The 27,391-nt window shown below is 41.8% G+C and overlaps 1 protein-coding gene across 2 annotated transcripts in view; it reads right to left on the reverse strand.

The window, feature by feature from the left end:
- Positions 1–27,391, reverse strand: part of LOC106586029 (fibroblast growth factor 14-like) — a 148,693-nt gene that overhangs the window by 5,770 nt on the left and 115,532 nt on the right. For both annotated transcript variants that reach the window (XM_082968842.1, XM_082968843.1), the window contains exon 4: positions 19,827–20,025. In XM_082968842.1, the coding sequence (XP_082824968.1) occupies positions 19,827–20,025 (199 nt within the window). The remainder of the gene's footprint in view (positions 1–19,826; positions 20,026–27,391) is intronic.

Genomic DNA, 27,391 nt, shown 5'->3' on the forward strand with positions numbered 1-27,391 from the left:
ACAAATGAGATGTATCAAATCAAACTTTATTTGTCACGTGCCGAATACAAGTGTAGACCTTACCGTGAAATGCTTACTTAGATGAGTAATGCAAAATATGTAAACATTATTAGTGACTTGTGTTCCATTTATTAAAGTGGCCAGTGATTTCAAGTCTATGTATATAGGCAGCAGCCTCTAATGTGCTAGTGATGGATATTTAACAGTCTGATGGCTTTGAGATAGAAGCTGTTTTTTCATTCTCTCGGTCCCAGTTTTGATGCACCTGTACTGACCTCGCCTTCTGGATGATATTAGGGTGAACAGGCAGTGGCTCGGGTAGTTGTTGTCCTTGATTATCTTTTTGGCCTTCCGTCAGGAAGTCCAGGACCCAGTTGCATAGTGCGGGGTTCAGACCCAGGGCCTCAAGATTAATGATGAGCTTGGAAGGCACTATGGTGTTGAATGCTGAGTTAAAGTCAATGAACAGCATTCTTACATAGGTATTCCTCTTGTCCAGATGGGATAGGGCAGTGTGCAGTGCGATGGCAATTGCATCATCTGTGGAACTATTGGGGTGTTAACCTCTCTGGGCCAGTGGGACGCTTGCGTCCCACCTACTCAACAGCCAGTGTACTCCCGTGGCGCGATATTCAAATACCTTAGAAATGCTATTACTTCAATTTCTCAAACATATGAATATTTTACACCATTTTAACCTGTTAGGGCTAGGGGGCAGCATTGACACGGCTGGATAAAAAACATATCCGATTTAATCTGGTTACCACTCCTACTCAGTAACTAGAATATGCATATACTTATTACATATGGATAGAAAACACCCTAAATCGGACAGTGTGGTTAGATTAACGAGAGTCTTATCTTTAAATGGCTGTAAAATAGTCATATGTTTGAGAAATTGAAGTAATAGGATTTTTAAGGTTTTGAAAATCGCGCCACAGGATAGCCGTGGCTGTTACGTAGGTGGGACGAATTCGTCCCGCCTAGCCTAGAGAGGTTAAAGACAAGACTCTCGTTAATCTAACCACACTGTCTGATTTCAAAAAGGCTTTACAACGAAAGCAAAACATTAGATTATGTCAGCAGAGTACCCAGCCAGAAATAATCAGACACCCATTTTTCAAGCTAGCATATAATGTCACAAAAACCCAAACCACAGCTAAATGCAGCACTAACCTTTGATGATCTTCATCAGATGACACACCTAGGACATTATGTTATACAATACATGCATGTTTTGTTCAATCAAGTTCATATTTATATCAAAAAACAGCTTTTTACATTAGCATGTGACGTTCAGAAAAAGCATACCCCCCGCAAACTTCCGGGGAATTTACTAACAGTTTGCTAAATTACTCACGATAAACGTTCACAAAAAGCATAACAATTATTTTAAGAATTATAGATACATTACTCCTCTATGCACTCGATATGTCCGATTTTAAAATAGCTTTTCGGATGAAGCACATTTTGCAATATTCTAAGTACATAGCCCAGCCATCACGGCTAGCTATTTAGACACCCGGCAAGATTAGCCTTCACCAAAATCCTATTTCCTATAAGGAAAATGTTCTTACCTTTCCTGTTCTTCGTCAGAATGCACTCCCAGGACTTCTACTTCAATAACAAATGTAGGTTTGGTCCCAAATAATCCATCGTTATATCCAAATATCCTCTGTTTTGTTCGTGTGTTCTAGACACTATACGAATGGTAAATAACGGTCGCGCGCATGGCGCATGGCGTGACAAAAAATGTCTAAATATTCCATTACCGTACTTCGAAGCATGTCAACCGCTGTTTAAAACCAATTTTTATGCCATTTATCTCGTAGAAAAGCGATAATATTCCGACCGGGAATCTGCAATAAGCTAAACAGCCGAATGAAATTTCTCCACGGGGGCGAATCGTGCACGCGCCTCATTCAATGGTCCTCTGATCGGCCACTTGGATAAGGCGATAATCTGTTTCAGCCAGAGGCTGCCTCGTCATCGTTCAGGTTTTTCCCGGGTTCTGAGAGCCTATTGGAGCCCTGGGAATTGTCACGTTACAGCTAAGATCCTTACTCTTCAATAAACAGATGCAAGACGCACGACTCCTTGTCAGACAGGCCACTTCCTGCATGAAACCTTGTCAGGGTTTTGCCTGCCATAGGAGTTCTGTTATACTCACAGACACCATTCAAACAGTTTTAGAAACTTTAGGGTGTTTTCTATCCAAACCTGAACAATGATATGCATATTCTAGCTTCTGAGTTGGTGTAGGAGGCAGTTAAAAATGGGCACATATTTTTTCCAAAATTCTCAATACTGCCCCCTAGCCCAAACAGGTTAAAATGCATGTTGATGAACTTTGTAAATGGCAAAAAAATCAAGCTAGGCTTCCTCTATAGAAACAGGACATTTTTGTCCTCTACAAATAGAAAACAAATTGTGCAAGCTACTTTTATTTCTGTTATAGATTATGGGGATATTATCTACATGCATGCTACGGCATCCACACTTAAATTGCTGGATGCTACAACATGCTCTCGTGTTTGTCTATAAAGCACTTCTGAATAAACTACCTTCTTATTTATCCTCACTCATCAACATTAGAATTATAATTCCTAAAACCAGGTCTCAAGCATGGATTACACTTGAGGCCCATGCGATTTCCACAGAGTTGGGTATGGCTGCCTTTTCCTGTTAGGCTCCTTGCCTATGGAATAGCCTGCAGACTAAACTTGAGACTCTTGTCCCCCTTTCCCATTTTAAACATTTATTGGAGGATTTTTATTTTTGTATTGCTTGTAACTGCTTCGGTTAATGCAAGTTCTTGTGCTGTTAGGGGAATAAACTGTGTGTAAATTTGACAATCTGCTGCTGTATTTGTTATTTGTGATCGTTTTGTTTGTCTTGTGTAGTTTCTTAATCATTGTACCTAAACTGTATGTATAAACATGTATACGCAGGGCCAAGCTGTAAAAGAGACCTTGGACTCAGTCTGTGTTCCTTGTTGAAATAAAGGTATACTAATAATTATGGGTCTTATCCCGTCTGTTAATCATCGTGCACTTGTTATTTATTCGAGGTACTCCTCGCTCTTTTGTTTGGGTTTCTACCCTGTATTTTGTTTAGTGTTTGTTTGATCTTCGTCCCCGTGTCTGCACGCGGTAATTTCGGTAAAATAAAAAACCCTATTACGCATTCCTGCGCCTGTCTCCTGAATCATTCATACCAACCATTAAGGAAGACAGCGGGAATGGCCCTCCGATGCCGCCGCAACTTGGCCTGTCCGACAACGACGCAACTTCGGCAGCTGCATCGGGTCCTGATCGACCCGCACTGCGTTCCTGTGATCACCCTCAAGGCCGGTGTCGTTGTGCTGCTGGTGCAGCGCGTCAGGGGGGGTGTACTGTCAGGGATCCCTCCGGAACTTTCATTATGCACACTTGGCCCCAATTCCCACTGATTAGCAATTGTATAGGTGTGCCCTTGATTTACCAGCATCCTGTCAATTATTGTTACAATGTCCGTTGGAGCGTGTGCTACCTGCGCTATGTGTTTTGGCTTTCATGCCATTGTGGATTGCGCAGATGATTATGGGTGTCGTCCCGTGTGTTAATCATTGTGCGCTTGTTTTTTTTTGGTTTCTACCCTGTGTTTTGTATAGAGTATGTTTGTTCTTCGTCCCCGTGCCTTTACACGGCACGCCGTAATTTGGGTGTAAATAAAACCCCTATTACGCATTCCTGCTCCTGTCTCACAAATCATTCATATCAACATGACACATTTGCTGGCACAGAAAGAAAGGAAAAGGGATAGCAGGGGAGAAGGAATATTCCCCTGGATTTCTAACCCGTTGATGTTCTTGTTGGATCTAATTTTAATAGCTAGCATTTGAATGGCCCTAATAAATAGATATGGAGACAATGGACAGCCTTGTTTTACTCCTATATCCTAATTATTATTATTACAAGTGTTCAACTATTAATTTGATTTGTATCACTGGCAAAACTCTCCAGAGTACTTACGGTTCTGTTATATTTACTGCTATATTTCATGGGATTGTAGTTAGCTGTGTAGGATGTGTAAGGTACAAGTATGTGAAATTGCTGTTGGAGTGACCTTCAGTGCTTAAACTCAGTTTTTCACAATTCCTGACATTTAATCCCAGTAAAAATTGTGGGGTGCAAAGGAGCAAAAAACATGGGGATGAGGTAGCTGGGTGGGCTATGTACAGTTGCAGTGATCTGCTCTGACAGCTGGTGCTTAAAGCTAGTGAGGGAGATATGTATCTCCAGCTTCAGTGATTTTTGCAGTTCGTTCCAGTCATTGGCAGCAGAGAACTGGAAGGAAAGGTGGCCAAAGTAGGAGTTGGCTTTGGGGGTGACTAGTGAGATATATCTGCTGGAGTGCGTGCTATGGGTGGGTGCTGTTATGGTGACCAGTGAGCTGAGATAAGGCGGGGCTTTACCTAGCAAAGACTTATCGATGACCTGGAGCCAGTGGGTTTGGTGACGAATATGAAGCGAGGGCCAGCCAACGAGAGCATACAGGTCGCAGTGGTGGGTAGTATATGGGGCTTTGGTGACAAAACCGATGGCACTGTGATAGACTGCATCCAATTTGTTGAGTAGAGTGTTTGAGGCTATTTTGTAAATGACATCGCCAAAGTCGAGGATCGGTAGGATGGTCAGTTTTACGAGGGTATGTTTGGCAGCATGAGTGAAGAATGCTTTGTTGCGAAATAGGAAGCCGATTCTAGATTTAATTTTGGATTGGAGATGCTTAACCAGCACAAAAACATCCTGTGGCTTCCTGCATTAGCATCGAATAGCCCCCGTGATATGGAACTTTTCAGGGAAGTTAACCTGTTAGGGCTAGGGGGCAGTATTGACACGGCTGGATAAAAAACATACCCGATTTAATCTGGTTACCACTCCTACCCAGTAACTAGAATATGCATATACTTATTACATATGGATAGAAAACACCCTAAATTTTCTAAAACTGTTTGAATGGTGTCTGTGAGTATAACAGAACTCAAATGGCAGGTCAAAACCTGAGAGATTCCTTTACAGGAAGTGGCCTGTCTGACCATTTGTTGAACCTCTTTTCCATCTCTATCATTTACTAAGGATCTCTGCTCTAACGTGACACTTCCCACGTCATCCATAGGCGCTCAGAGCCCGGGAAAAAACAGAATGTCGTCATTCCAGCCCCAGGCTGAAACACATTATCGCCTTTCTCAAGTGGCCGATCAAGGGACACTGGCTTATGCGCGTGACCCCGCCGCCCCCGCCTTTGGGATTTTTTCCTCTGTTTGCCGAAAAGGAGATTCCCTGTCGGAATATTATCGCTTTTCTACGAGAAAAATGGCGTAAAAATTGATTTTAAACAGCGGTTGACATGCTTCGAAGTACGGTAATGGAATATTTAGAATTTTATTGTCACGAATTGCGCATTGCGCGCGACACTTCTTTACCATTTCGGATAGTGTCTGGAACGCACGAACAAAACGCCGCTATTCGGATATAACGATAGATTATTTTGGACCAAACCAACATTTGTTATTGAAGTAGCAGTCCTGGGTGTGCATTCTGACGAAGACAACAAAAGGTAATCAAATTTTTATAATAGTAAATATGATTATGGTGAGTGCTAAACTTGCCGGGTGTCTAAATAGCGAGCCCGTGATGCCTGGGCTATGTACTTAGAATATTGCAAAATGTGCTTTCACCAAAAAGCTATTTTAAAATCGGACATATCGAGTGCATAGAGGAGGTCTGTATCTATAATTCTTAAAATAATTGTTATGCTTTTTGTGAACGTTTATCGTGAGTAATTTAGTAAAATGTTAGCGAATTCCCCGGAAGTTTGCGGGGGGTATGCTAGTTCTGAACGTCACATGCTAATGTAAAAAGCTGGTTTTTGATATAAATATGAACTTGATTGAACAAAACATGCATGTATTGTATAACATAATGTCCTAGGGTTGTCATCTGATGAAGATCATCAAAGGTGAGTGCTGCATTTAGCTGTCTTCTGGGTTTTGGTGACATTATATGCTGGCTTGAAAAATGGGTGTCTGATTATTTCTGGCTTGGTACTCTGCTGACATAATCTAATGTTTTGCTTTCGTTGTAAAGCCTTTTTGAAATCGGACAGTGTGGTTAGATTAACGAGAGTCTTGTCTTTAAATAGCTGTAAAATAGTCATATGTTTGAGAAATTGAAGTAATAGGATTTTTAAGGTTTTGAAAATCGCGCCACAGGCTGCAAGTGGCTGTTACGTAGGTGGGACGCAAGCGTCCCACCTAGCCCATAGAGGTTAACTCAGTACAACTTGGTTTGCCTTAGCTTGGTTCGGCTCTGTAGTGCCAACAGCCCTATTTATTTATTTGATTTTAGATTTTTTTATATACATATTTTTTTATTCTGTATTCAGTCTGTGGCCCAAACATGTAACAGTGTTAAGTTCCACTACGTGAAAATGAACATATTTATCTGATGCACAAAGAAGAAGATCCTAGTCGATTCATATTCTGACCTGCTTTAAACATGCTCCAATGTTCAGTATCAGTGGTGAGCTGTCATTCAACAATATAATGGCAGTCAGACTAGTTTAGTCTTGTTATGATAGTGTCATCATTAAAATGCATTAATGCCATATCATACCATATCTCACACCAAAGCCGCTCAAAACAGATGAATATTCTGTTAATTTGTGATAAAGCTAAACATCTTTATGAAAAGCTGTTGTCTACCACATGCTGCCAGTGTCAACCTCTAGTATTGCATTCACATCAGATTAATCTAATTTCTATTCAAATGTGACTGTACTGTCAGGGAAAGCAGTCAATTGCCTGGTTATGTAGTAGGTATCCGTTATATCCCAGCTTTCATCTTTGGAGAATAGGATTCTGAAAACTGAGTCTAACTCATGCTTCTATGGGCTGAAGATGAATGTTGACAGCCGCTGCGTGAGCGGGTTTGCATACCAGCGATATGTGTGTGTATGATTGCGTGCCTGTGTGTGCTTGTTTTCTTTCCTGTGTGTGCGCGTGTCTGTCTGAAACTCATTTGAGAGGACTTTGTCATCTTGTTAGAGGGATCAGACGGCTTTCCCCTGTCGAGATGACTGGCCGTTAAAGCTGGGATCTCAGTCTCTTGACACCACTCTGCCCTGGTGGTTGAATGAGACACACACACTTTGATCTTAGGGAGCAAGAGCTGTTTCAAATCCACTGATCCAGATCTAGGGGGGTGTGTGTGTGTGTGTGTGTATTTCTGTGTGTGCATGTGTCGTGTGAGAGGCTAGAATAGAAGACTATTTAGGATGAAGCATGGTTATATATAAAGACGGTCATTGTGAACATGAAAGGAAACAGAGTGCCTTTCCAAGTGCCATCTAGCAACAATATGTGTAGAATTTACTTTGTTCAAAAAGCAATTGTAGCGACACAGTAAGAAAAGCAAGTGTGACTATGTCAGTCACAGTGCAGGACTATTTTCTTAAAGAGTCTTTGAACCGCTATGATTTCCCCTTCCCTCTGTATTCGTCTAGGTTTCTGGCGCCATCAGTTGACCTTTGAACTATGAACCTGGTGGCGTACTCTGGGTCTTGGCCAGTTGCTCTCGACTTGTGTGTCTGTCTTTACTGAATAGATATTAGCCCTGTCCTGACACGTACCTGTCATGCAAAACTAGACACTGGAAAAAAAGATTATCAGGAGAAATTGAAAATAATTTTTATGAATTGGGACTGGAAAATTGTCTTGCACTCAAGCTGAAATTCTACTATTTGAACGTTTTAGTCAAATATTATTTGGCCTGTTTCATCCCATTACAATTGATTTGTCTTTTGCTAGGGAGACTTTACATTTTGATCATTTGTGACTCGTTTCAGGAAACTAGGCATATGTCGCACATCACTACTTCACAGGAGCAGCATTTGACATACATTTTTTTTATGTGAACTTTCATGTGCCTTAATTACAAGCTTGTATTCCATCCATAAATACAAATACAATTGTTAAATTACGAGCCTAGTGGGTTTAGCCATGGAAAAAGCCAGGAACCTTCCCACTAGCCATGATTGGCTGAGATAATGTATGGGATGGACATGCCAGGAGATCAGTTTGGATTGGTCTGCCATGTAGCACTGTTCTGTCTATAATGTGAGCTGTTCAGTATGTGTTGACAGTCCTACCGTGCCATTTTTTTTAAAGATATAACATTAGCCATTGAGAACTACAAAAGTTTTGCTACTTTTCTCAACAACATTTATGCCCTGAATTTAGCAGGCGCTATCGACAGATCAGTACGAAAAAGAGATGGGCTACTTTTTGCAAACGCCATGGTTAATGTGAACCGGAGTGACTTGACACAAAGCTGGTCAAACAAGATCTAGATACAAACAAAACGGAGTTAAATGGTTCCAGTCTGCCGTGAAGCGTCTTACCCGATGTATAGGGGTAAGACTCTAGCTACATTTTCCAGATATATAAGTTTCTAATTTTGACAAAGTCATTTTTATTGCAAGTTAAATCATGATGTTAGTTAGCTCGCAAACGTTAACTTTCTGTCTCGCTAGCTAAAGTTATGTGTATGATCTGTGTAGTAATATTTTTCAAAATAGAAAACGTTTGCATTGCTAGTTATAGTCTAATGTTAGCTAGCTAACATTGAACCTAGTTTGTTAGCTTTAGCTACATGCAGATTCATACTACAGCTATGACAATGCTTGTATTGGTAGTAGTATGAGTTCGGGTTATGCCGGTTCATTGTCTAAACAAAAAAGACTCCACTTCAGCCGGATTATTGCATGACCCATCAAATAAGCAGGTGTGTCTGGGGGTGATTACGGCCATCTATTGTATTTCATGAACATGTGTACATGTCTAGACAATAGTGACCCATCCACTTAGCTAGATATGGGCGAGGGGTGGTTATAGCATTTCCTTCACATGACACATCAATTTAGACAAGTGTGTCGGGTAAGCGTCATCTAACAGTAAAATATTTTTTCTGTTTTTGAAATTGATTCTATGCAAGTACTACCACTGTACTGTTTACACCTTCAGAATCCTGTGCATGTGACAAATAAACTTAGATTTTATTTGATATAGCGTGAGTTTACCACATGGGTGGGGATAATGCTTAAGAGGGTGTGAACAATGCAGAATGGGTGTAGACAAAGAAGAGCTCTCCAGTAGGTATACCAAAATATTCAAGGGCCATTTTCTCAAAAGTGGGGATACAACTTTATCAACTTTCAAAGCAGAATTACTTTCCCATTGTTCCTCAACTGTAGTATATAATATAACATTTTCTAGCAATGAGTCTCTTTTATCCAATGTAAAAACACAATTTCAAATGTTGCTACTTAAGACTGCTTCGAGTCAGTCAGTCATATCCAGCACAACTTACAGCAGTGAGTGCATACATTTTCGTACTAGTCTCCCATGGGAATTGAACTCACAACCCAGATGTCACAAGTGCCATGCTCTACCAACTGAGCCACCTGCATGTAATGAATGAGCTCTCATGTTGGGGTGGCTCATGCATTGGTCTTGGAAACTGTTCAAGCACTTTACTGTGGTGTTTCTCTTTCCTTGCTTTGGAGCTGGAGCACTTTTTAATTTATTTGTTTTAGTGAAGAATATAGTATTTTGAGTTATGCATCAAGAAAACATTAACATATGCCTGATCCAATTCAGTTTTCTTGAAAAGGGACACCCGACTGTTTACCATCAAGTCAGACATTGTCACAGCAAATCGTTGCAAGAGAAAGATCAGTGGAACTAAGACAGGTTGTCACAGCTGCACATGCCTCCAAACCCCTCCTCTCTCTCTCCTTCACGGGTCTGCTAAGACCATGGTCAAACTCAATGGAAGTTTAAATCTGATTGGAAACACAGTTAGCTAGCACTGCAGTGCATCAAATCTGGTGAGCAGTTGACTCAAAGAGAGAGCAAGACAAATGAATTTCTTCCAAAATGATGGAGAAGCAGCACAGCGAGATAGCTGTATTTTTCCCACTTTCATTTAGCTAGCTAATGCAGTCACCTATGAAACAGCTAGCTAATTTAACCTGCTCAAACAGAGAGGAATGCTATTTACGTTAGCTAGCTGGCTAAGGCTATCCAACACTGGAACTCTTCTAAGTCAATGTAAGCTTTCGGTTTTGTTCATTTATTGCCACTGGGTCACGCCATTGTAACTGCTAAACTGCTTGCTCTACACTGTACTGCGTGATTGTAGCGGGCTTACTAATGCGTTAGTTCTAGGAGCAATGATGGCTATGACATTAGCTAATATGGTGACAACAATGTAGGTTGTGTGTAGCAGTTAGCTAGGCAGTATTGAATGTGTCACTGTCACCTTGATTACTCCATTTGTCTCCCGACCTGTGCACCTACATTATAAACTTTCATTCGTAGGCCAGGGCGTAGCAAGCATTGGTGCGAAAAGTGCCAAATTGTCATACCTTAATTAAAGATACCTTAATAAAAAATTACTCTCGTAAAAGTCACTCCATAAAATACTACTTGAGTAAAAGTATTTATTTTTTAAATACACTTAAGTATATTTTAGCAAATACAGTAAGTATCAAAAGTAAATGTACGTTTTAATAGTAAAAGTACAATTTCAAATTGCTTTTTTAATGTATTTATGGATAGCCAGGGGCACACTCCAACACTTAGATATCATTTACAAATTAAGCATTTGTGTTTCCTGATTCCACCAAGTTAGCGGCAGTAGGGATGACCAGGGATGATAAGTGTGAATTTGACCATTGTCCTGTCCTGCTAAGCATTCAAAATGTAACGAGTTCTTTTGGGTGTCAGGGAAAATGTATGGAATAAAAAGTACACTACATTCCTAAAGAAAATGATGAAGTAAAAGTTGTGATTAATATAAATACCCCAAAAATATGAATGACAGTCATTCAATATGCTGTAGGAGAAATAAGACCATGCTCATAAATAAACAAGTTGTCCTCCCTGATCTTAAACAGCACCAACCACCACTGCTGTAGACCCATTGGATGAAATCTTTTCAGCCAGGACAGCCAAAAGGTATTCCAGCTGCATCAGAACCCAATAAAGTGTTGATTTCAACTTCTTGATTAAGTCATACCACAGATTCTCAATTGGATTGACGTCTGGGCTTTGACTAGGCCATTTCAAGACATTTAAATGTTTACCCTTAAATCACTTGAGTGTTGCTTTAGCAGTATAATTAGAGTCGTTGTCCTGCTGGAAGGTGAACCTCCATCCCAGGCTCAAATCTCTGGAAGACTGAAACAGGTTTCCCTCAAGAATTTCCTTGTATTTAGCTCCAAACATCATTCCTTCAATTCTGACCAGTTTCCCAGTCCCTGCCGATGAAAAACTTCCCCACAGCATGATGCTGTCACCACCATGCATCACTGTGGGGATTGGGTTCTTGGGGTGATGAGATGTGTTGGGTTTACGCCAGACATAGCGTTTATCTTGATGGCCAAAAACCTCAATTTTAGTCTAATCTGACCAGAGTACATTCTTCCATATGTTTTGGGAGTCTCGCACATGCCTTTTTGGTGTTTGCTTACTTTTTTCTTTAACTTCTTATGGCTTGAGGGCAGTATTTCGACGTCTGGATGAGATGTGTGCCCAAAGTAAACTGCGTGTTAGTCAGGCCCAGAAGCTAGGATATGTATATAATTGGTAGATAGAAAACACTCTAAACAAACTAAAGTTTCCAAAACTGTTAAAATAATGTCTGTGACTATAACAGAACTGATATGGCAGGCAAACACCTGTGGAAAGTCCATCCAGGAAGTGGGATTTTTTTATGTGGCTATTTTCAATTGAATGCATATACAGTGTCTAATGGGTTAGGACTCAGATTGCAGTTCCCATGGCTTCCACTAGATGTCAACAGTCTTTGGACATTGTTTCAGGCTTGTTTTCTGAAAAATGAAGAAGAATGAGACCTTTCTGTCAGTGGACTGTATAATCATGCAGTGCTGTTTTGCGCACGTGCCCGAGTGCGTGCCCTTCGTTGTTTATCCTTTATATTGAATACGCTATTGTCCGGATAATTATAAACATCGTTTGACATGTTTTGATGAACTTTACCGGTACTATTAGGATGTATTCGTCTGCATGTTTTGACCGCCTTTGAGCCAGTGGATTACTGAACAAAACGCTTGTCAACTATGTGTCTGTCTATCCCTGTTCTCTCCTCTCTGCACAGGCCATACAAACGCTTCACACCGCGTGGCCGCTGCCACTCTAACCTGGTGGTCCCAGCGCGCACGACCCACGTGGAGTTCCTGGTCTCCGGCAGCCTCTGGAACTGCAGGTCTGCAGCCAACAAGGCTGAGTTCATCTCAGCCTATGCTACCCTCCAGTCCCTAGACTTCCTGGCGCTGACGGAAACATGGATTACCACAGATAACACTGCTACTCCTACTGCTCTCTCTTCGTCTGCCCACGTGTTCTCGCATACCCCTAGAGCATCGAGCCAGCGGGGTGGTGGCACTGGAATCCTCATCTCTCCCAAGTGGACATTCTCTCTTTCTCCCCTGACCCATCTGTCTATCTCCTCATTTGAATTCCATGCTGTCACAGTTACCAGCCCTTTCAAGCTTAACATCCTTATCATTTATTGCCCTCCAGGTTCCCTTGGAGAGTTCATCAATGAGCTTGACGCCTTGATAAGTTCCTTTCCTGAGGATGGCTCACCTCTCACAGTTCTGGGTGACTTTAACCTGTTGGGTCTAGGGGGCAGCATTTGCACGTCTGGATAAAAAAAAATGTACCCGATTTAATCTGGTTACTAATCCTACCCAGTAACTAGAATATGCATATACTTATTATATATGGATAGAAAACACTCTAAAGTTTCTAAAACTGTTTGAATGGTGTCTGTGAGTATAACAGAACTCATTTGGCAGGCAAAACCCTGAGACATTTTCTGACAGGAAGTGGATACCTGATGTGTTGTATTGACTTTAAACCTATCCCATTGAAAAACACAGGGGTTTAGGAATATTTTGGCACTTCCTATTGCTTCCACTAGATGTCACCAGCCTTTACAAAGTGTTTTGAGTCTTCTGGAGGGAGATCTGACCGAACAAGAGCCATGGAACGATGATGTCCCATTAGACACCTGGCGCGCGAGTTCATGTTGGGTACCCTCGTTCCAATACGTTATAAAAGAGTATGCATTCGTCCACCTTGAATATTATTCATGTTCTGGTTAAAAAAGGCCCTAATGATTTATGCTATACAACGTTTGACATGTTTGAACGAACGGAAATATATTTTTTCCCCTCGTTCATGACGAGAAGTCCGGCTGGCTTACATCATGTGCTAACGAGACGGAGATTTTTGGACATAAATGATGAGCTTTTTTGAACAAAACTACATTCGTTATGGACCTGTGATACCTGGAAGTGACATCTGATGAAGAGAATCAAAGGTAATGGATTATTTACATAGTATTTTCGATTTTAGATCTCCCCAACATGACGTCTAGTCTGTATCGCAACGCGTATTTTTCTGGGCGCAGTGCTCAGATTATTGCAAAGTGTGATTTCCCAGTAAGGTTATTTTTAAATCTGGCAAGTTGATTGCGTTCAAGAGATGTAAATCTATAATTCTTTAAATGACAATATAATATTTTACCAATGTTTTCTAATTTTAATTATTTAATTTGTTACGCTGACTTGACTGCCGGTTATTGGAGGGAAACGATTTCCTCAACATCAATGCCATAGTAAAACGCTGTTTTTGGATATAAATATGAACTTGATAGAACTAAAAATGCATGCATTGTCTAACATAATGTCCTAGGAGTGTCATCTGATGGAGATTGTAAAAGGTTAGTGCATCATTTTAGCTGGTTTTATGGTTTTGGTGACCCTGTCTTTGACTTGACAAAACATTACACACAACTCTTGTAAATGTACTGTCCTAACATACTCTAAATTTATGCTTTCTCCGTAAAACCTTTTTGAAATCGTTAAACGTGGTTAGATTAAGGAGATGTTTATCTTTCAAATGGTGTAAAATAGTTGTATTTTTGAAAAATTTGAATTTTGACATTTATTTGGATTCAAATTTGCCGCTCTTGAAATGCACCTGCTGTTGATGGAGTGCACCACGGGTGGCACGCTAGCGTCCCACCTAGCCCCAAGAGGTTAACCTCCCCACGTCTACCTTTGACTCATTCTTCTCTGCCTCCTTCTTTCCACTCCTCTCCTCTTTTGACCTCACTCTCTCACCTTCCCCCCCTACTCACAAGGCAGGCAATACGCTTGACCTCATCTTTACTAGATGCTGTTCTTCCACTAATCTCATTGCAACTCCCCTCCAAATCTCCGACCACTACCTTGTATCCTTTTCCCTCTTGCTCTCATCCAACACTTCTCACTCTGCCCCTACTCGGATGGTATTGCGCCGTCCCAACCTTCGCTCTCTCTCTCTCCCGCTACTCTCTCCTCTTCCATCCTATCATCTATTCCCTCTGCTCAAACCTTCTCCAACTTATCTCCTGATTCTGCCTCCTCAACCCTCCTCTCCTCCCTTTCTGCATCCTTTGATTTTCTCTGTCCCCTATCCTCCAGGCCGGCTCGGTCCTCCCCTCCTGCTCCGTGGCTCGACGACTCACTACGAGCTCACAGAACAGGGCTCCGGGCAGCCGAGCGGAAATGGAGGAAAACTCGCCTCCCTGCGGACCTGGCATCCTTTCACTCCCTCCTCTCTACATTCTCCTCTTCTGTCTCTGCTGCTAAAGCCACTTTCTACCACTCTAAATTCCAAGCATCTGCCTCTAACCCTAGGAAGCTCTTTGCTACCTTCTCCTCCCTCCTGAATCCTCCTCCCCCTCCCCCCCCCCTCCTCCCTCTCTGCGGATGACTTCGTCAACCATTTTGAAAAGAAGGTTGACGATATCCGATCCTCGTTTGCTAAGTCAAACGACACCGCTGGTCCTGCTCACACTGCCCTACCCTGTGCTTTGACCTCTTTCTCCCCTCTCTCTCCAGATGAAATCTCGCGTCTTGTGACGGCCGGCCGCCCAACAACCTGCCCACTTGACCCTATCCCCTCCTCTCTTCTCCAGACCATTTCCGGAGACCTTCTCCCCTTCCTCACCTCGCTCATCAACTCATCCTTGACCGCTGGCTACGTCCCTTCCGTCTTCAAGAGAGCGAGAGTTGCACCCCTTCTGAAAAAACCTACACTCGATCCCTCCGATGTCAACAACTACAGACCAGTATCCCTTCTTTTTTTTCTCTCCAAAACTCTTGAACGTGCCGTCCTTGGCCAGCTCTCCTGCTATCTCTCTCAGAATGACCTTCTTGATCCTAATCAGTCAGGTTTCAAGACTGGGCATTCAACTGAGACTGCTCTTCTCTGTGTCACGGAGGCTCTCCGCACTGCTAAAGCTAACTCTCTCTCCTCTGCTCTCATCCTTCTAGACCTATCTGCTGCCTTTGATACTGTGAACCATCAGATCCTCCTCTCCACCCTCTCCGAGTTGGGCATCTCCGGCGCGGCCCACGCTTGGATTGCGTCCTACCTGACAGGTCGCTCCTACCAGGTGGCGTGGCGAGAATCTGTCTCCGCACCATGCGCTCTCACCACTGGTGTCCCCCAGGGCTCTGTTCTAGGCCCTCTCCTATTCTCGCTATACACCAAGTCACTTGGCTCTGTCATATCCTCACATGGTCTCTCCTATTATTGCTATGCAGACGACACACAATTAATCTTCTCCTTTCCCCCTTCTGATAACCAGGCGGCGAATCGCATCTCTGCATGTCTGTCAGACATATCAGTGTGGATGACGGATCACCAGCTCAAGCTGAACCTCGGCAAGACGGAGCTGCTCTTCCTCCCGGGGAAGGACTGCCCGTTCCATGATCTCGCCATCACGGTTGACAACTCCCTTGTGTCCTCCTCCCAGAGTGCTAAGAACCTTGGCGTGATCCTGGACAACACCCTGTCGTTCTCCACTAACATCAAGGCGGTGACCCGATCCTGTAGGTTCATGCTCTACAACATTCGCAGAGTACGACCCTGCCTCACACAGGAAGCGGCGCAGGTCCTAATCCAGGCACTTGTCATCTCCCGTCTGTATTACTGCAACTCGCTGTTGGCTGGGCTCCCTGCCTGTGCCATTAAACCCCTACAACTCATCCAGAACGCCGCAGCCCGTCTGGTGTTCAACCTTCCCAAGTTCTCTCACGTCACCCCGCTCCTCCGCTCTCTCCACTGGCTTCCAGTTGAAGCTCGCATCCGCTACAAGACCATGGTGATTGCCTACGGAGCTGTGAAGGGAACGGCACCTCCATACCTTCAGGCTCTGATCAGGCCCTACACCCAAACAAGGGCACTGCGTTCATCCACCTCTGGCCTGCTGGCCCCCCTACCTCTGAGGAAGTTCCCACAGTTCCCGCTCAGCCCAGTCAAAACTGTTCGCTGCTCAGGCACCCCAATGGTGGAACAAGCTCCCTCACGACGCCAGGACAGCGGAGTCAATCACCACCTTCCGGAGACACCTGAAACCCCACCTCTTTAAGGAATACCGAGGATAGGATAAAGTAATCCTTCTAACCCCCCCCCCCTTAAAAGATTTAGATGCACTATTGTAAAGTGGTTGTTCCACTGGATATCATAAGGTGAATGCACCAATTTGTAAGTCGCTCTGGATAAGAGCGTCTGCTAAATGACTTAAATGTAAATGTAAAATGTAATAACATTTTTCTTATAGTAAATCTGACTTTGGTGAGTGCTAAACTTGCTGGGTGTCTAAATAGCTAGCCCTGTGATGCCGGGCTATCTACTTAGAATATTGCAAAATGTGCTTTCACCGAAAAGCTATTTTAAAATCGGACATATCGAGTGCATAGAGGAGTTGTGTATCTATAATTCTTTAAATAATTGTTATGTTTTTTGTGAACGTTTATCGTGAGTAATTTAGTAAATTCACCGTCAGTGTTCGGTCGGAATGCTAGTCACATGCTAATGTAAAAAGCTGTTTTTTGATATAAATATGAACTTGATTGAACAAAACATGCATGTATTGTATAACATAATGTCCTAGGGTTGTCATCTGATGAAGATCATCAAAGGTTAGTGCTGCATTTAGCTGTGGTTTGGGTTTATGTGACATTATATGCTAGCTTGAAAAATGGGTGTCTGATTATTTCTGGCTGGGTACTCTGCTGACATAATCTAATGTTTTGCTTTCGTTGTAAAGCCTTTTTGAAATCGGACAGTGTGGTTAGATTAATGAGAGTCTTGTCTTTAACCTGTTAGGGCTAGGGGGCAGTATTGACACGGCTGGATAAAAAACATACCCGATTTAATCTGGTTACCACTCCTACCCAGTAACTAGAATATGCATATACTTATTACATATGGATAGAAAACACCCTAAATTTTCTAAAACTGTTTGAATGGTCAATGTGAGTATAACAGAACTCAAATGGCAGGTCAAAACCTGAGAGATTCCTTTACAGGAAGTGGCCTGTCTGACCATTTCTTGAACTTCTTTTCCATCTCTATCATTTACTAAGGATCTCTGCTCTAACGTGACACTTCCCACGTCGTCCATAGGCGCTCAGAGCCCGGGAAAAAACAGAATGTCGTCATTCCAGCCCCAGGCTGAAACACATTATCGCCTTTCTCAAGTGGCCGATCAAGGGACACTGGGCTTAGGCGCGTGACCCGACCGCCCCCGCCTTTGGGATTTTTTCCTCTGTTTGCCGAAAAGGAGATTCCCTGTCGGAATATTATCGCTTTTCTACGAGAAAAATGTCGTAAAAATTGATTTTAAACAGCGGTTGACATGCTTTGAAGTACGGTAATGGAATATTTAGAATTTTGTCACGAATTGCGCCATGCGCGCGACACTTCTTTACTATTTCGGATAGTGTCTGGAACGCACGAACAAAACGCCGCTATTCGGATATAACGATGGATTATTTTGGACCAAACCAACATTTGTTATTGAAGTAGCAGTCCTGGGTGTGCATTCTGACGAAGACAACAAAAGGTAATCAAACTTTTATAATAGTAAATATGATTATGGTGAGTGCTAAACTTGCCGGGTGTCTAAATAGCGAGCCCGTGATGCCTGGGCTATGTACTTAGAATATTGCAAAATGTGCTTTCACCAAAAAGCTATTTTAAAATCGGACATATCGAGTGCAAGCGTCCCACCTAGCCCATAGAGGTTAAAATGGTGTAAAATAGTCATATGTTTGAAAAATTGAAGTTTTTGCATTTTTGAGGTATTTCAATATCGCGCCACGGGATTACACTGGCTGTTGAGCAAGCGTCCCACCTAGCCCATAGAGGTTAACGCACGTGATGTTAGAACGTTCTCTCCATTCCAGAATGTGATTGTTACGCAACAGTACATTTAATCCGTGCTGCCCTCAAACCAAGGCACTTAGCCTGTTTTTATTTATAGGCTGTTTAAATTTAAATTTCAAATGATTTTCTAACAAGTTTTTATTTTCTAAGAACAGTTTGAATTGAGGTGTGTTCCGCCTCCTCATTCATTCACATAAATATAGTTGGTTTTATTTTTGGGACATTTCTGACCTGGACAAAATTCCCCAAGCACTTCCCAATTGTTTGTGCAGTTCAAGTTTGCAGACATTTGTGCATCTCCCGTCAGAACAGGATCTGCAAACATTTTCACATTTTCCGTCGGTTGAAAAGTGGTCAGAACTCCTTTTATGCAATCGCTATGTCCGATTTTAAAATAGCTTTTCGGCGAAAACACATTTTGCAATATTCTGAGTACATAGCTCGGCCATCACGGCTAGCTATTTTGACATCCGCCAACTTCGGGGTCACCTAAACTCAGAATTACTATTAGAAAAATTGGATTACCTTTGCTGTTCTTCGTCAGAATGCACTCCCAGGACTTCTACTTCAACAACAAATGTTGTTTTGGTTCCAAATAATCCATAGTTATATTCAAATACCTCCGTTTTGTTCATGCATTCAGGTCACTATCCGAAGGGTAACGGGCGAGCGCATTTCGTGACAAACAAATTCAAAATATTCCATTACCGTACTCCGAAGCATGTCAAACGCTGTTTAAAATACGTGTTTATGCAATTTTTCTCGTAAAATAGCAATAATATTCCAACCAGACGACGTTGTATTCATTCAAAGGCTGAAAAAAAAATGGAGAATTCTCATGAACGCGCATCTCCAGTGTCACTGTTTCCAGGCTGACCACTCACAAATTCTCCTGCTGTTCTTCGCCCAGCAGACACCCCATTACACTTTCTGCCGCCTTCTGAGAGCCAATGGAAGCCTTAGAAAATGTCACGTTACAGCAGAGATGCTGTATTTTCGATAGAGATGCAACTGACGGACAACAAATTTTCAGATAGGGCACTTCCTGTATGGAATCTTCTCAGGTTTTGGCCTGCCATATGAGTTCTGTTATACTCACAGACACCATTCAAACAGTTTTAGAAACTTTAGAGTGTTTTCTATCCAAATCTACTAATTATATGCATATTCTCGTTTCTGGGCAAGAGTAGTAACCAGTTTAAATCGGGTACGTTTTTTATCCGGCCGTGCAAATACTGCCCCCTAGACCCAACAGGTTAATAAGTATTGTGGTTAACCTTGAAAGAAGTCCAGCAAATGAACCCTACTTTTCAATTCAATATATTTCCTCTCATTACAAAACAAACTGTAGGGAATTCTCTAGCCGCTGAACTATTCTAATGCCTGTACTCTATACTACTCTAATGCCGCTGAAATGGTTATTTTCTAATGGACACAAATCGGACTCAGTGTGGCAATTGCTTACCTTCTAATGGCTTGGGCAGGAAGTGAGCAGCTGGTTTTGTTTTCTTCACTCGATTACCTTTCATGGCTTGGCCCTCTTTGTTGAGTCCCAGGAACCAAGCCCTCCCTGACTCCTGTTGCCTGTACAGCATCGACGAGTAGATCACATAGTAGTTTTCAAACACAGACTCTTTGAACTTGCATTCCAACGTAAAGAGTTCCTGCAAAGAAAGAAATACAGGTTAAGTATCAGGTCTGTGGCAGTGTGGTTCCTGCTCTCAATAGATGTACAACTGACCACTGGAAGCTGGGGTTTGATTACAGAATCTACCCTTCTAACTTTAGCTCCTCCTCACATGTATCCCCTTGAAAATACTTATTTTAAGTCTCGAGGCATACAGTAGGTCAAGGGGACACCTTATTCCCCATTGTTCACTACACCTCTGGTTAACTATCACAGAGCTCTGGGGGTAAAAGCAGTGCACTGTTTTTGTAGTAAGATGTTTTTTGTATTCTTTTTTTTAACCTTTATTTAACTAGGCAAGTCAGTTAAGAACAAATTATTTTTTTCAGGAACAGTGGCAGAACAACATTTTTACCTTGGCAGCTCAGGGATTCGTACTTGCAACCTTTCGATTACTAGTCCAACGCTCTAACCACTAGGCTACCTGCCGACCCAAAGACACAAGATTTGTGCAATTGCAAAAATAACAGTGAAGCACAGGCTAAAAAGAGACGACATACTGCAACAACATCTGATTCATGTTTGAAAATGTAGCCATTTCCAGAGGTCAAATCTCACATTTGTTTCACGCTAGCAGATTACAAATGAGTGTTATGACAGAGATAAGTGCCTACCCAGGTAAAGTGTCACCCATATTTCCACAAGTGCTGCAGTGCCCTGAGGTAAATCAGCTAAATCAACCAGCAGATATTTAGCTCTCTAAAGTCATGTCTGATGTGTGGTGGTGGCAAAATGGCACACTCACTTTCTCCTTCACCTTACCCTTGACTTTGGGTGTGAAGGGGTTGCGCCTGAATACACCTTCTGCAAAGCTTTGACCTAATCACCCCAAAACCAGCACAATCCATGTCCCCACTTGACACATGCTACCCACTAGAAAGTGTACAAAAGTAGTTCAAATGACCTTGCCTGAAACTCTGAAGAATTATCCTACAAATGCCATATCTTAATTTGACAGTTTCTCAAAACAGGAAAATAATCCTGCAGGAAATGTTAATTATTATGTGGATTATAGTTAATGGAAATATTTCGTAACCCTAACCCTAATATATATTTTCGTTAGAGACATTTTGAAGAGGAAAAATCGAACTTTAGAAGCATTTACAAGTGCTTTCCCAAGTTCAATTTGTTACACTAGCTACAGTGCCTTGCAAAATTATTCATGCCTTTGTCATTTTTCCTATTTTGTTGCATTACAACCTGTAATTTAAACAGATTCTTATTTTCCGCAGTCATCCAGCCTCTTCAAAGGGGGTGACACTCTAGACCCAAACTGTTGTAGACCTATATCCATCCTGCCCTGCCTTTCTAAAGTCTTCGAAAGCCAAGTTAACCTGTTTAGGATAGGGGGCAGTATTTTCACGGCCGGATAAAAAACGAACTCGATTTAATCTGGTTATTACTCCTGCCCAGAAACTAGAATATGCATATAATTAAGTATAACAGAACTCATATGGCAGGCCAAAACCTGAGAAGATTGAATACAGGAAATTCCCTCTCTGACCATTTCTTGGCCTTCTATAGCCTCTTTATGGAAAATAGAGGATCTCTGCTGTAACGTGACATTTTCTAAGGCTCCCATAGGCTCTCTGAAGGCGCCAGAATGGGGAATGATGACTCTGCAGTCCCTGGGCGAAAAACAGTAGGGCATTTGGATAGTGGTTGATCTGAGAACAATGAAACGGGTGCTGCGTGCACGTGAAGAGTCCATTTTACATTTTCAGACTTTGAAGAAAAACGACGTCTCCCGGTCGGAATATTATCGCTATTTTACGAGAAAAATCGCATAAAAATTTATTTTAAACAGCGTTTGACATGCTTCGAAGTACGGTAATGGAATATTTTGAATTTTTTTGTCATAATATGCGCCGGCGTGTCACCCTTCGGATAGTGTCTTGAACGCAAGAACAAAATGCCGCTATTTGGATATAACTATGGATTATTTGCAACCAAAACAACATTGGGTGTAAACTAGAAGTCCTGGGAGTGCATTCTGACGAAGAACAGCAAAGGTAATCCAATTTTTTTTATAGTAAATCTGAGTTTGGTGGGTGTCAAAATAGCTAGCCGTGATGGCCGGGCTATCTACTCAAAATGTTGCAAAATGTGCTTTCACCGAAAAGCTAATTTAAAATCTGCATAAAGGAGTTCTGTATCTATAATTCTTAAAATAATTGTTATGTTTTTTGTGAAGGTTTATCGTGAGTAATTTAGTAAATTCACCGGAAGTGTTCGGTGGGTATGCTAGTTCTGAACGTCACATGCTAATGTAAAAAGCTGGTTTTTGATATAAATATGAACTTGATTGAACAAAACATGCATGTATTGTATAACAATGTCCTAGGAGTGTCATCTGATGAAGATCAAAGGTTAGTGCTGCATTTAGCTGTGGTTTTGGTTTTTGTGACAATATATCTTAGCTTGAAAAATGGGTGTGTGATTATTTCTGGCTGGGTACTCTCCTGACATAATCTAATGTTTTGCTTTCGTTGTAAAGCCTTTTTGAAATCGGACAATGTGGTTAGATAAAGGAGAGTCTTGTCTTTAAAATGGTGTACAATAGTTATGTGTTTGAAAAATGGAAGTTTTGGGATTTTTGAGGAGTTTGTAATTCGCGCCACGCCCTATCATTGGATATTGGAGCGGTGTTCCGCTAGCAGAACATCTAGATGTAAGAGGTTAATAAACAGATCACTGACCATTTCGAATCCCACCGTACCTTCTCCACTGTGCAATCTGGTTTCCGAGCTGGTCACGGGTGCACCTCAGCCACGCTCAAGGTACTAAATGATATCATTACCGCCAGCGATAAAAGACAGTACTGTGCAGCCGTCTTCATAGACCTGGCCAATGCTTTCGACTCTGTCAATCACCGTATTCTTATCGGCAGACACAATAGCCTTTGTTTTTCAAATGACTGCCGCGCCTGGTTCACTAACTACTTTGCAGACAGAGTTCAGTATGTCAAATCGGAGGGCCTGTTGTCCGGACCTCTGGCAGTCTCTATGGGGGTACCACAGGGTTCAATTCTCGGGCCGACTCTTTTCTCTGTATATATCAATGACTTTGCTCTTCCTGCGAGTGATTCCCTGATCCACCTCTATGCAGACGACACCATTCTGTATACATCTGGCCCTTCATTGGACACTAACTATCCTCCAAACAAGCTTCAATGCCATACAACAATCATTATGTGGCCTCCAACTGCTCTTAACCTCTATGGGCAAGGTGGGACGCTTGCGTCCCACCTACTCAACAGCCAGTGTAATCCCGTGGCGCGTTATTCAAATTCCTCAAAAATGCAAAAACTTCAATTTTTCAAACATATGACTATTTTACACCATTTTAAAGACAAGACTCGTTAATTTAACCACACTGTCCGATTTCAAAAAGGCTTTACAACGAAAGCAAAACATTAGATTATGTCAGGAGAGTACCCAGCCAGAAATAATCAGACACCCATTTTTCAAGCTAGCATATAATGTCACAAAAAACAAAACCACAGCTAAATTCAGCACTAACCTTTGATGATCTTCATCAGATGACACTCCTAGGACATTATGTTATACAATACATGCATGTTTTGTTCAATCAAGTTCATATATCAAAAACCAGCTTTTTACATTAGCATGTGACTAGCATGTGACTAGCATTCCCACCGAACACTGCCGGTGAATTTACTAAATTACTCACGATAAACGTTCACAAAAAGCACAACAATTATTTTAAGAATTATAGATACAGAACTCCTCTATGCACTCTGTCCGATTTTAAAATAGCTTTTCGGTGAAAGCACATTTTGCAATATTCTCAGTAGATAGCCCGGCATCACAGGGCTAGCTATTTAGACACCCAGCAAGTTTAGCACTCACCAAAGTCAGATTTACTATAAGAAAAATGTTATTACCTTTGCTGTCTTCGTCAGAATGCACTCCCAGGACTTCTACTTCAATAACAAATGTTGGTTTGGTTCAAAATAATCCATAGTTATATCCAAACAGCGGCGTTTTGTTCGTGCGTTCAAGACACTATCCGAAAGGGTAAATAAGGGTGACGAGCATGGCGCAATTCGTGACAAAAAAATTCTAAATATTCCATTACCGTACTTCGAAGCATCTCAACCGCTGTTTAAAATCAATTTTTATACCATTTTTCTCCTAAAAAAGCGATAATATTCCAACCGGGAATCTGCGTTTAAGTAAACAGACGAAAGAAAATAAAGCATTCGGTCGAATTGGGCACGCGCCTAAGCCCATAGTACTCTGATCGGCCACTTGCCAAACGCGATAAAGTGTTTCAGCCAGAGGCTGCCTCGATATCGTTCAGCTTTTTCCCGGGCTCTGAGAGCCTATGGGAGCCGTAGGAAGTGTCACGTTACAGCAAAGATCCTCAGTCTTCAATAAAAAGAGCCAAGATGAAACATAACTTGTCAGACAGGCCACTTCCTGCATGGAATCTTCTCAGGTTTTGGCATGCCATATGAGTTCTGTTATACTCACAGACACCATTCAAACAGTTTTAGAAACTTTAGGGTGTTTTCTATCCAAAGCCAATAATTATATGCATATTCTAGTTACTGGGCAGGAGTAGTAACCAGATTAAATCGGGTACGTTTTTTATCCGGCCGTGTCAATACTGCCCCCTAGCCCTAACAGGTTAACACTGTACAGGAGTTAACACCCCTACTCTTACAATAAGTTCCATGGTATTTTTAATGACTACAGAGAGTCAGGGCACCCGTTTTAATGTCCCATCTGAAAGACAGCACCCTACACAAGGCAATGTCCCCTTCACTTCCCTGGGGCATTGGGATCTCCTTAGACCAGAGGGAAGAGTGCCCCCTACTGGCCCTCCAACACCACCTCCAGCAGCATCTGAGGCAAGCCAGCAGTGGTATGCTGTCCCAAGGACTACTTGTGGCTGTCCTAACACTGCTCATTTGCACATTTCATTGCATTAGGGTCATTAATACAGAGTGCTGGCTGGGTGCGTAAAATTAATCCATGTCAATCCAAATTAATCCATGTTAAACCCATGTTCTTCTTCAGTTTATTTGTGGACAGGGAAAACAAGATGACATCCATATACCAATGATTTATTACAATATGACCTGAAAATTCTAATCACACTTTTACATAGGTGAGGAAATAATAAGAAAATGGTAAGAGTAGGGGGAGGTATATGCTTCCTCATCAACAATTCATGGTGTACCGAAGTTTAAAACATATCAAGCTCCAGTTCACCCGACCTGGGGCCTCATTTATAACCGCTGCGTATGTTTTACACTAAATATCTGCGTGCGCCATTTCTGAAAATACTGAGATTTATAAACTTGGCGCACGCTCATGTTACCTGTTGTAAAACTGTGCGCATGTGAATGAGCATTATAACTCCACCTGAAAAACACCCATCATTCATATTTTATGGTAACAATAACGCCCTTATTTGCTGAATAATTTGTGAGTATTGGAATTAGGCCAAGTTTATAAAGGAAATAGCAATGGTGAACTTGATCAAATATCTTTGAAGGTATTGGCAGAAAGTTTTCTTTTGCAGTAACAGTTGCTGTAGCCTATCTGATAATTTCTGAAAGACAAAAACAATTGAAAATTGTTATGGACCTGTAAACAGATCATTTGAATTCAATAATGTTTTGCATTTACTAGCACTGCCCACAAATTCTGAAACATTATCTACTCAGATTTTTTTTTAAACTACAATAGGCTATACTTACAGTGGTAGCCAAAAACACTTCAATGCAAAATATCAACTGTCTGTTCACCTTTTGTATATTATAAACCCCTCTCCCTTTTGCAGAGCAAAATGAAAAATTATAATAGCCTATCTAATAGGCCCAATTAAATGACAGATGTATGTGGTAATTTGTTGTATGGCTACTTCAGGAATATTAACTCAAAGGTGAGGAATTCTGCAATAGTTAAGATATACACAAAACACAGTGTACAGTATGTGGAGACCCCTTCAAATGAATGGATTTGGATATTTCAGCCACACCCATTCCTGACAGGTATATAAAATTGAGCACACAGCTATGTAATCTCCATGGACAAACATTGGCAGTAGAATGGCCTCGCTGAATGGCTCAGTGACTTTCAACGTGGCACCGTCATAGGATGCCACCTTTCGAACAAGTCAGTTTGTCAAATTTCTGTCCTGCTAGAGCTGCCCCGGTCAACTGTAAGGGCTGTTATTATGGAGTGGAAACGTTCTAGGAGCAACAACGGCTCAGCCACGAAGTGGCAGCAATGTTCCAACATCTAGAGGAAAGCCTTCCCAGAAGAGTGGAGGCTATTACAGCAGCAAACGGGGGACCAACTCCATATTAATGTCCATGATTTTGGAATGAGATGTTCGACGAGTAACTTTTAGTCTTGTATTGGATGTACAGTGCCTTGCGAAAGTATTCGACCTTTTGCCACATTTCAGGCTTCAAACATAAAGATATAAAACTGTAATTTTTTGTGAAGAATCAACAACAAGTGGGACACAATCATGAAGTGGAACGAAATTTATTCGATATTTCAAACTTTTTTAACAAATAAAAAACTGAAAAATTGGCCGTGCAAAATTATTCAGCCCCTTTACTTTCAGTGCAGCAAACTCTCTCCAGAAGTTCAGTGAGGATCTCTGAATGATCCAATGTTGATCTAAATGACTAATGATGATAAATAGAATCCACCTGTGTTTAATCAAGTCTCCGTATAAATGCACCTGCTCTGTGATAGTCTCAGAGGTCCGTTTAAAGCGCAGGTCCGAGATACTGTTGTGGAGAAGTTTAAAGCCGGATTTGGATACAAAAAGATTTCCCAAGCTTTAAACATCCCAAGGAGCACTGTGCAAGCGATAATATTGAAATGGCAGGAGTATTAGACCACTGCAAATCTACGAAGACCCGGCCGTCCCTCTAAACTTTCAGCTCATACAAGGAGAAGACTGATCAGAGATGCAGCCAAGAGGCCCATGATCACTCTGGATGAACTGCAGAGATCTACAGCTGAGGTGGGAGACTCTGTCCATAGGACAACAATCAGTCGTATACTGCACAAATCTGGCCTTTATGGAAGAGTGGCAAGAAGAAAGCCATTTCTTAAAGATATCCATAAAAAGTGTTGTTTAAAGTTTGCCACTAGCCACCTGGGAGACACACCAAACATGTGGAAGAAGGTGCTCTGGTCAGATGAAACCAAAATCGAACTTTTTGGCAACAATGCAAAATGTTATGTTTGGCGTAAAAGCAACACAGCTCATCACCCTGAACACACCATCCCCACTGTCAAACATGGTGGTGGCAGCATCATGGTTTGGGCCTGCTTTCTTTCAGC

The sequence above is a fragment of the Salmo salar genome, chromosome 25 (assembly GCF_965601325.2).
Source record: "Salmo salar chromosome 25, fSalSal1, whole genome shotgun sequence".
Classification (NCBI taxonomy): domain Eukaryota; kingdom Metazoa; phylum Chordata; class Actinopteri; order Salmoniformes; family Salmonidae; genus Salmo; species Salmo salar.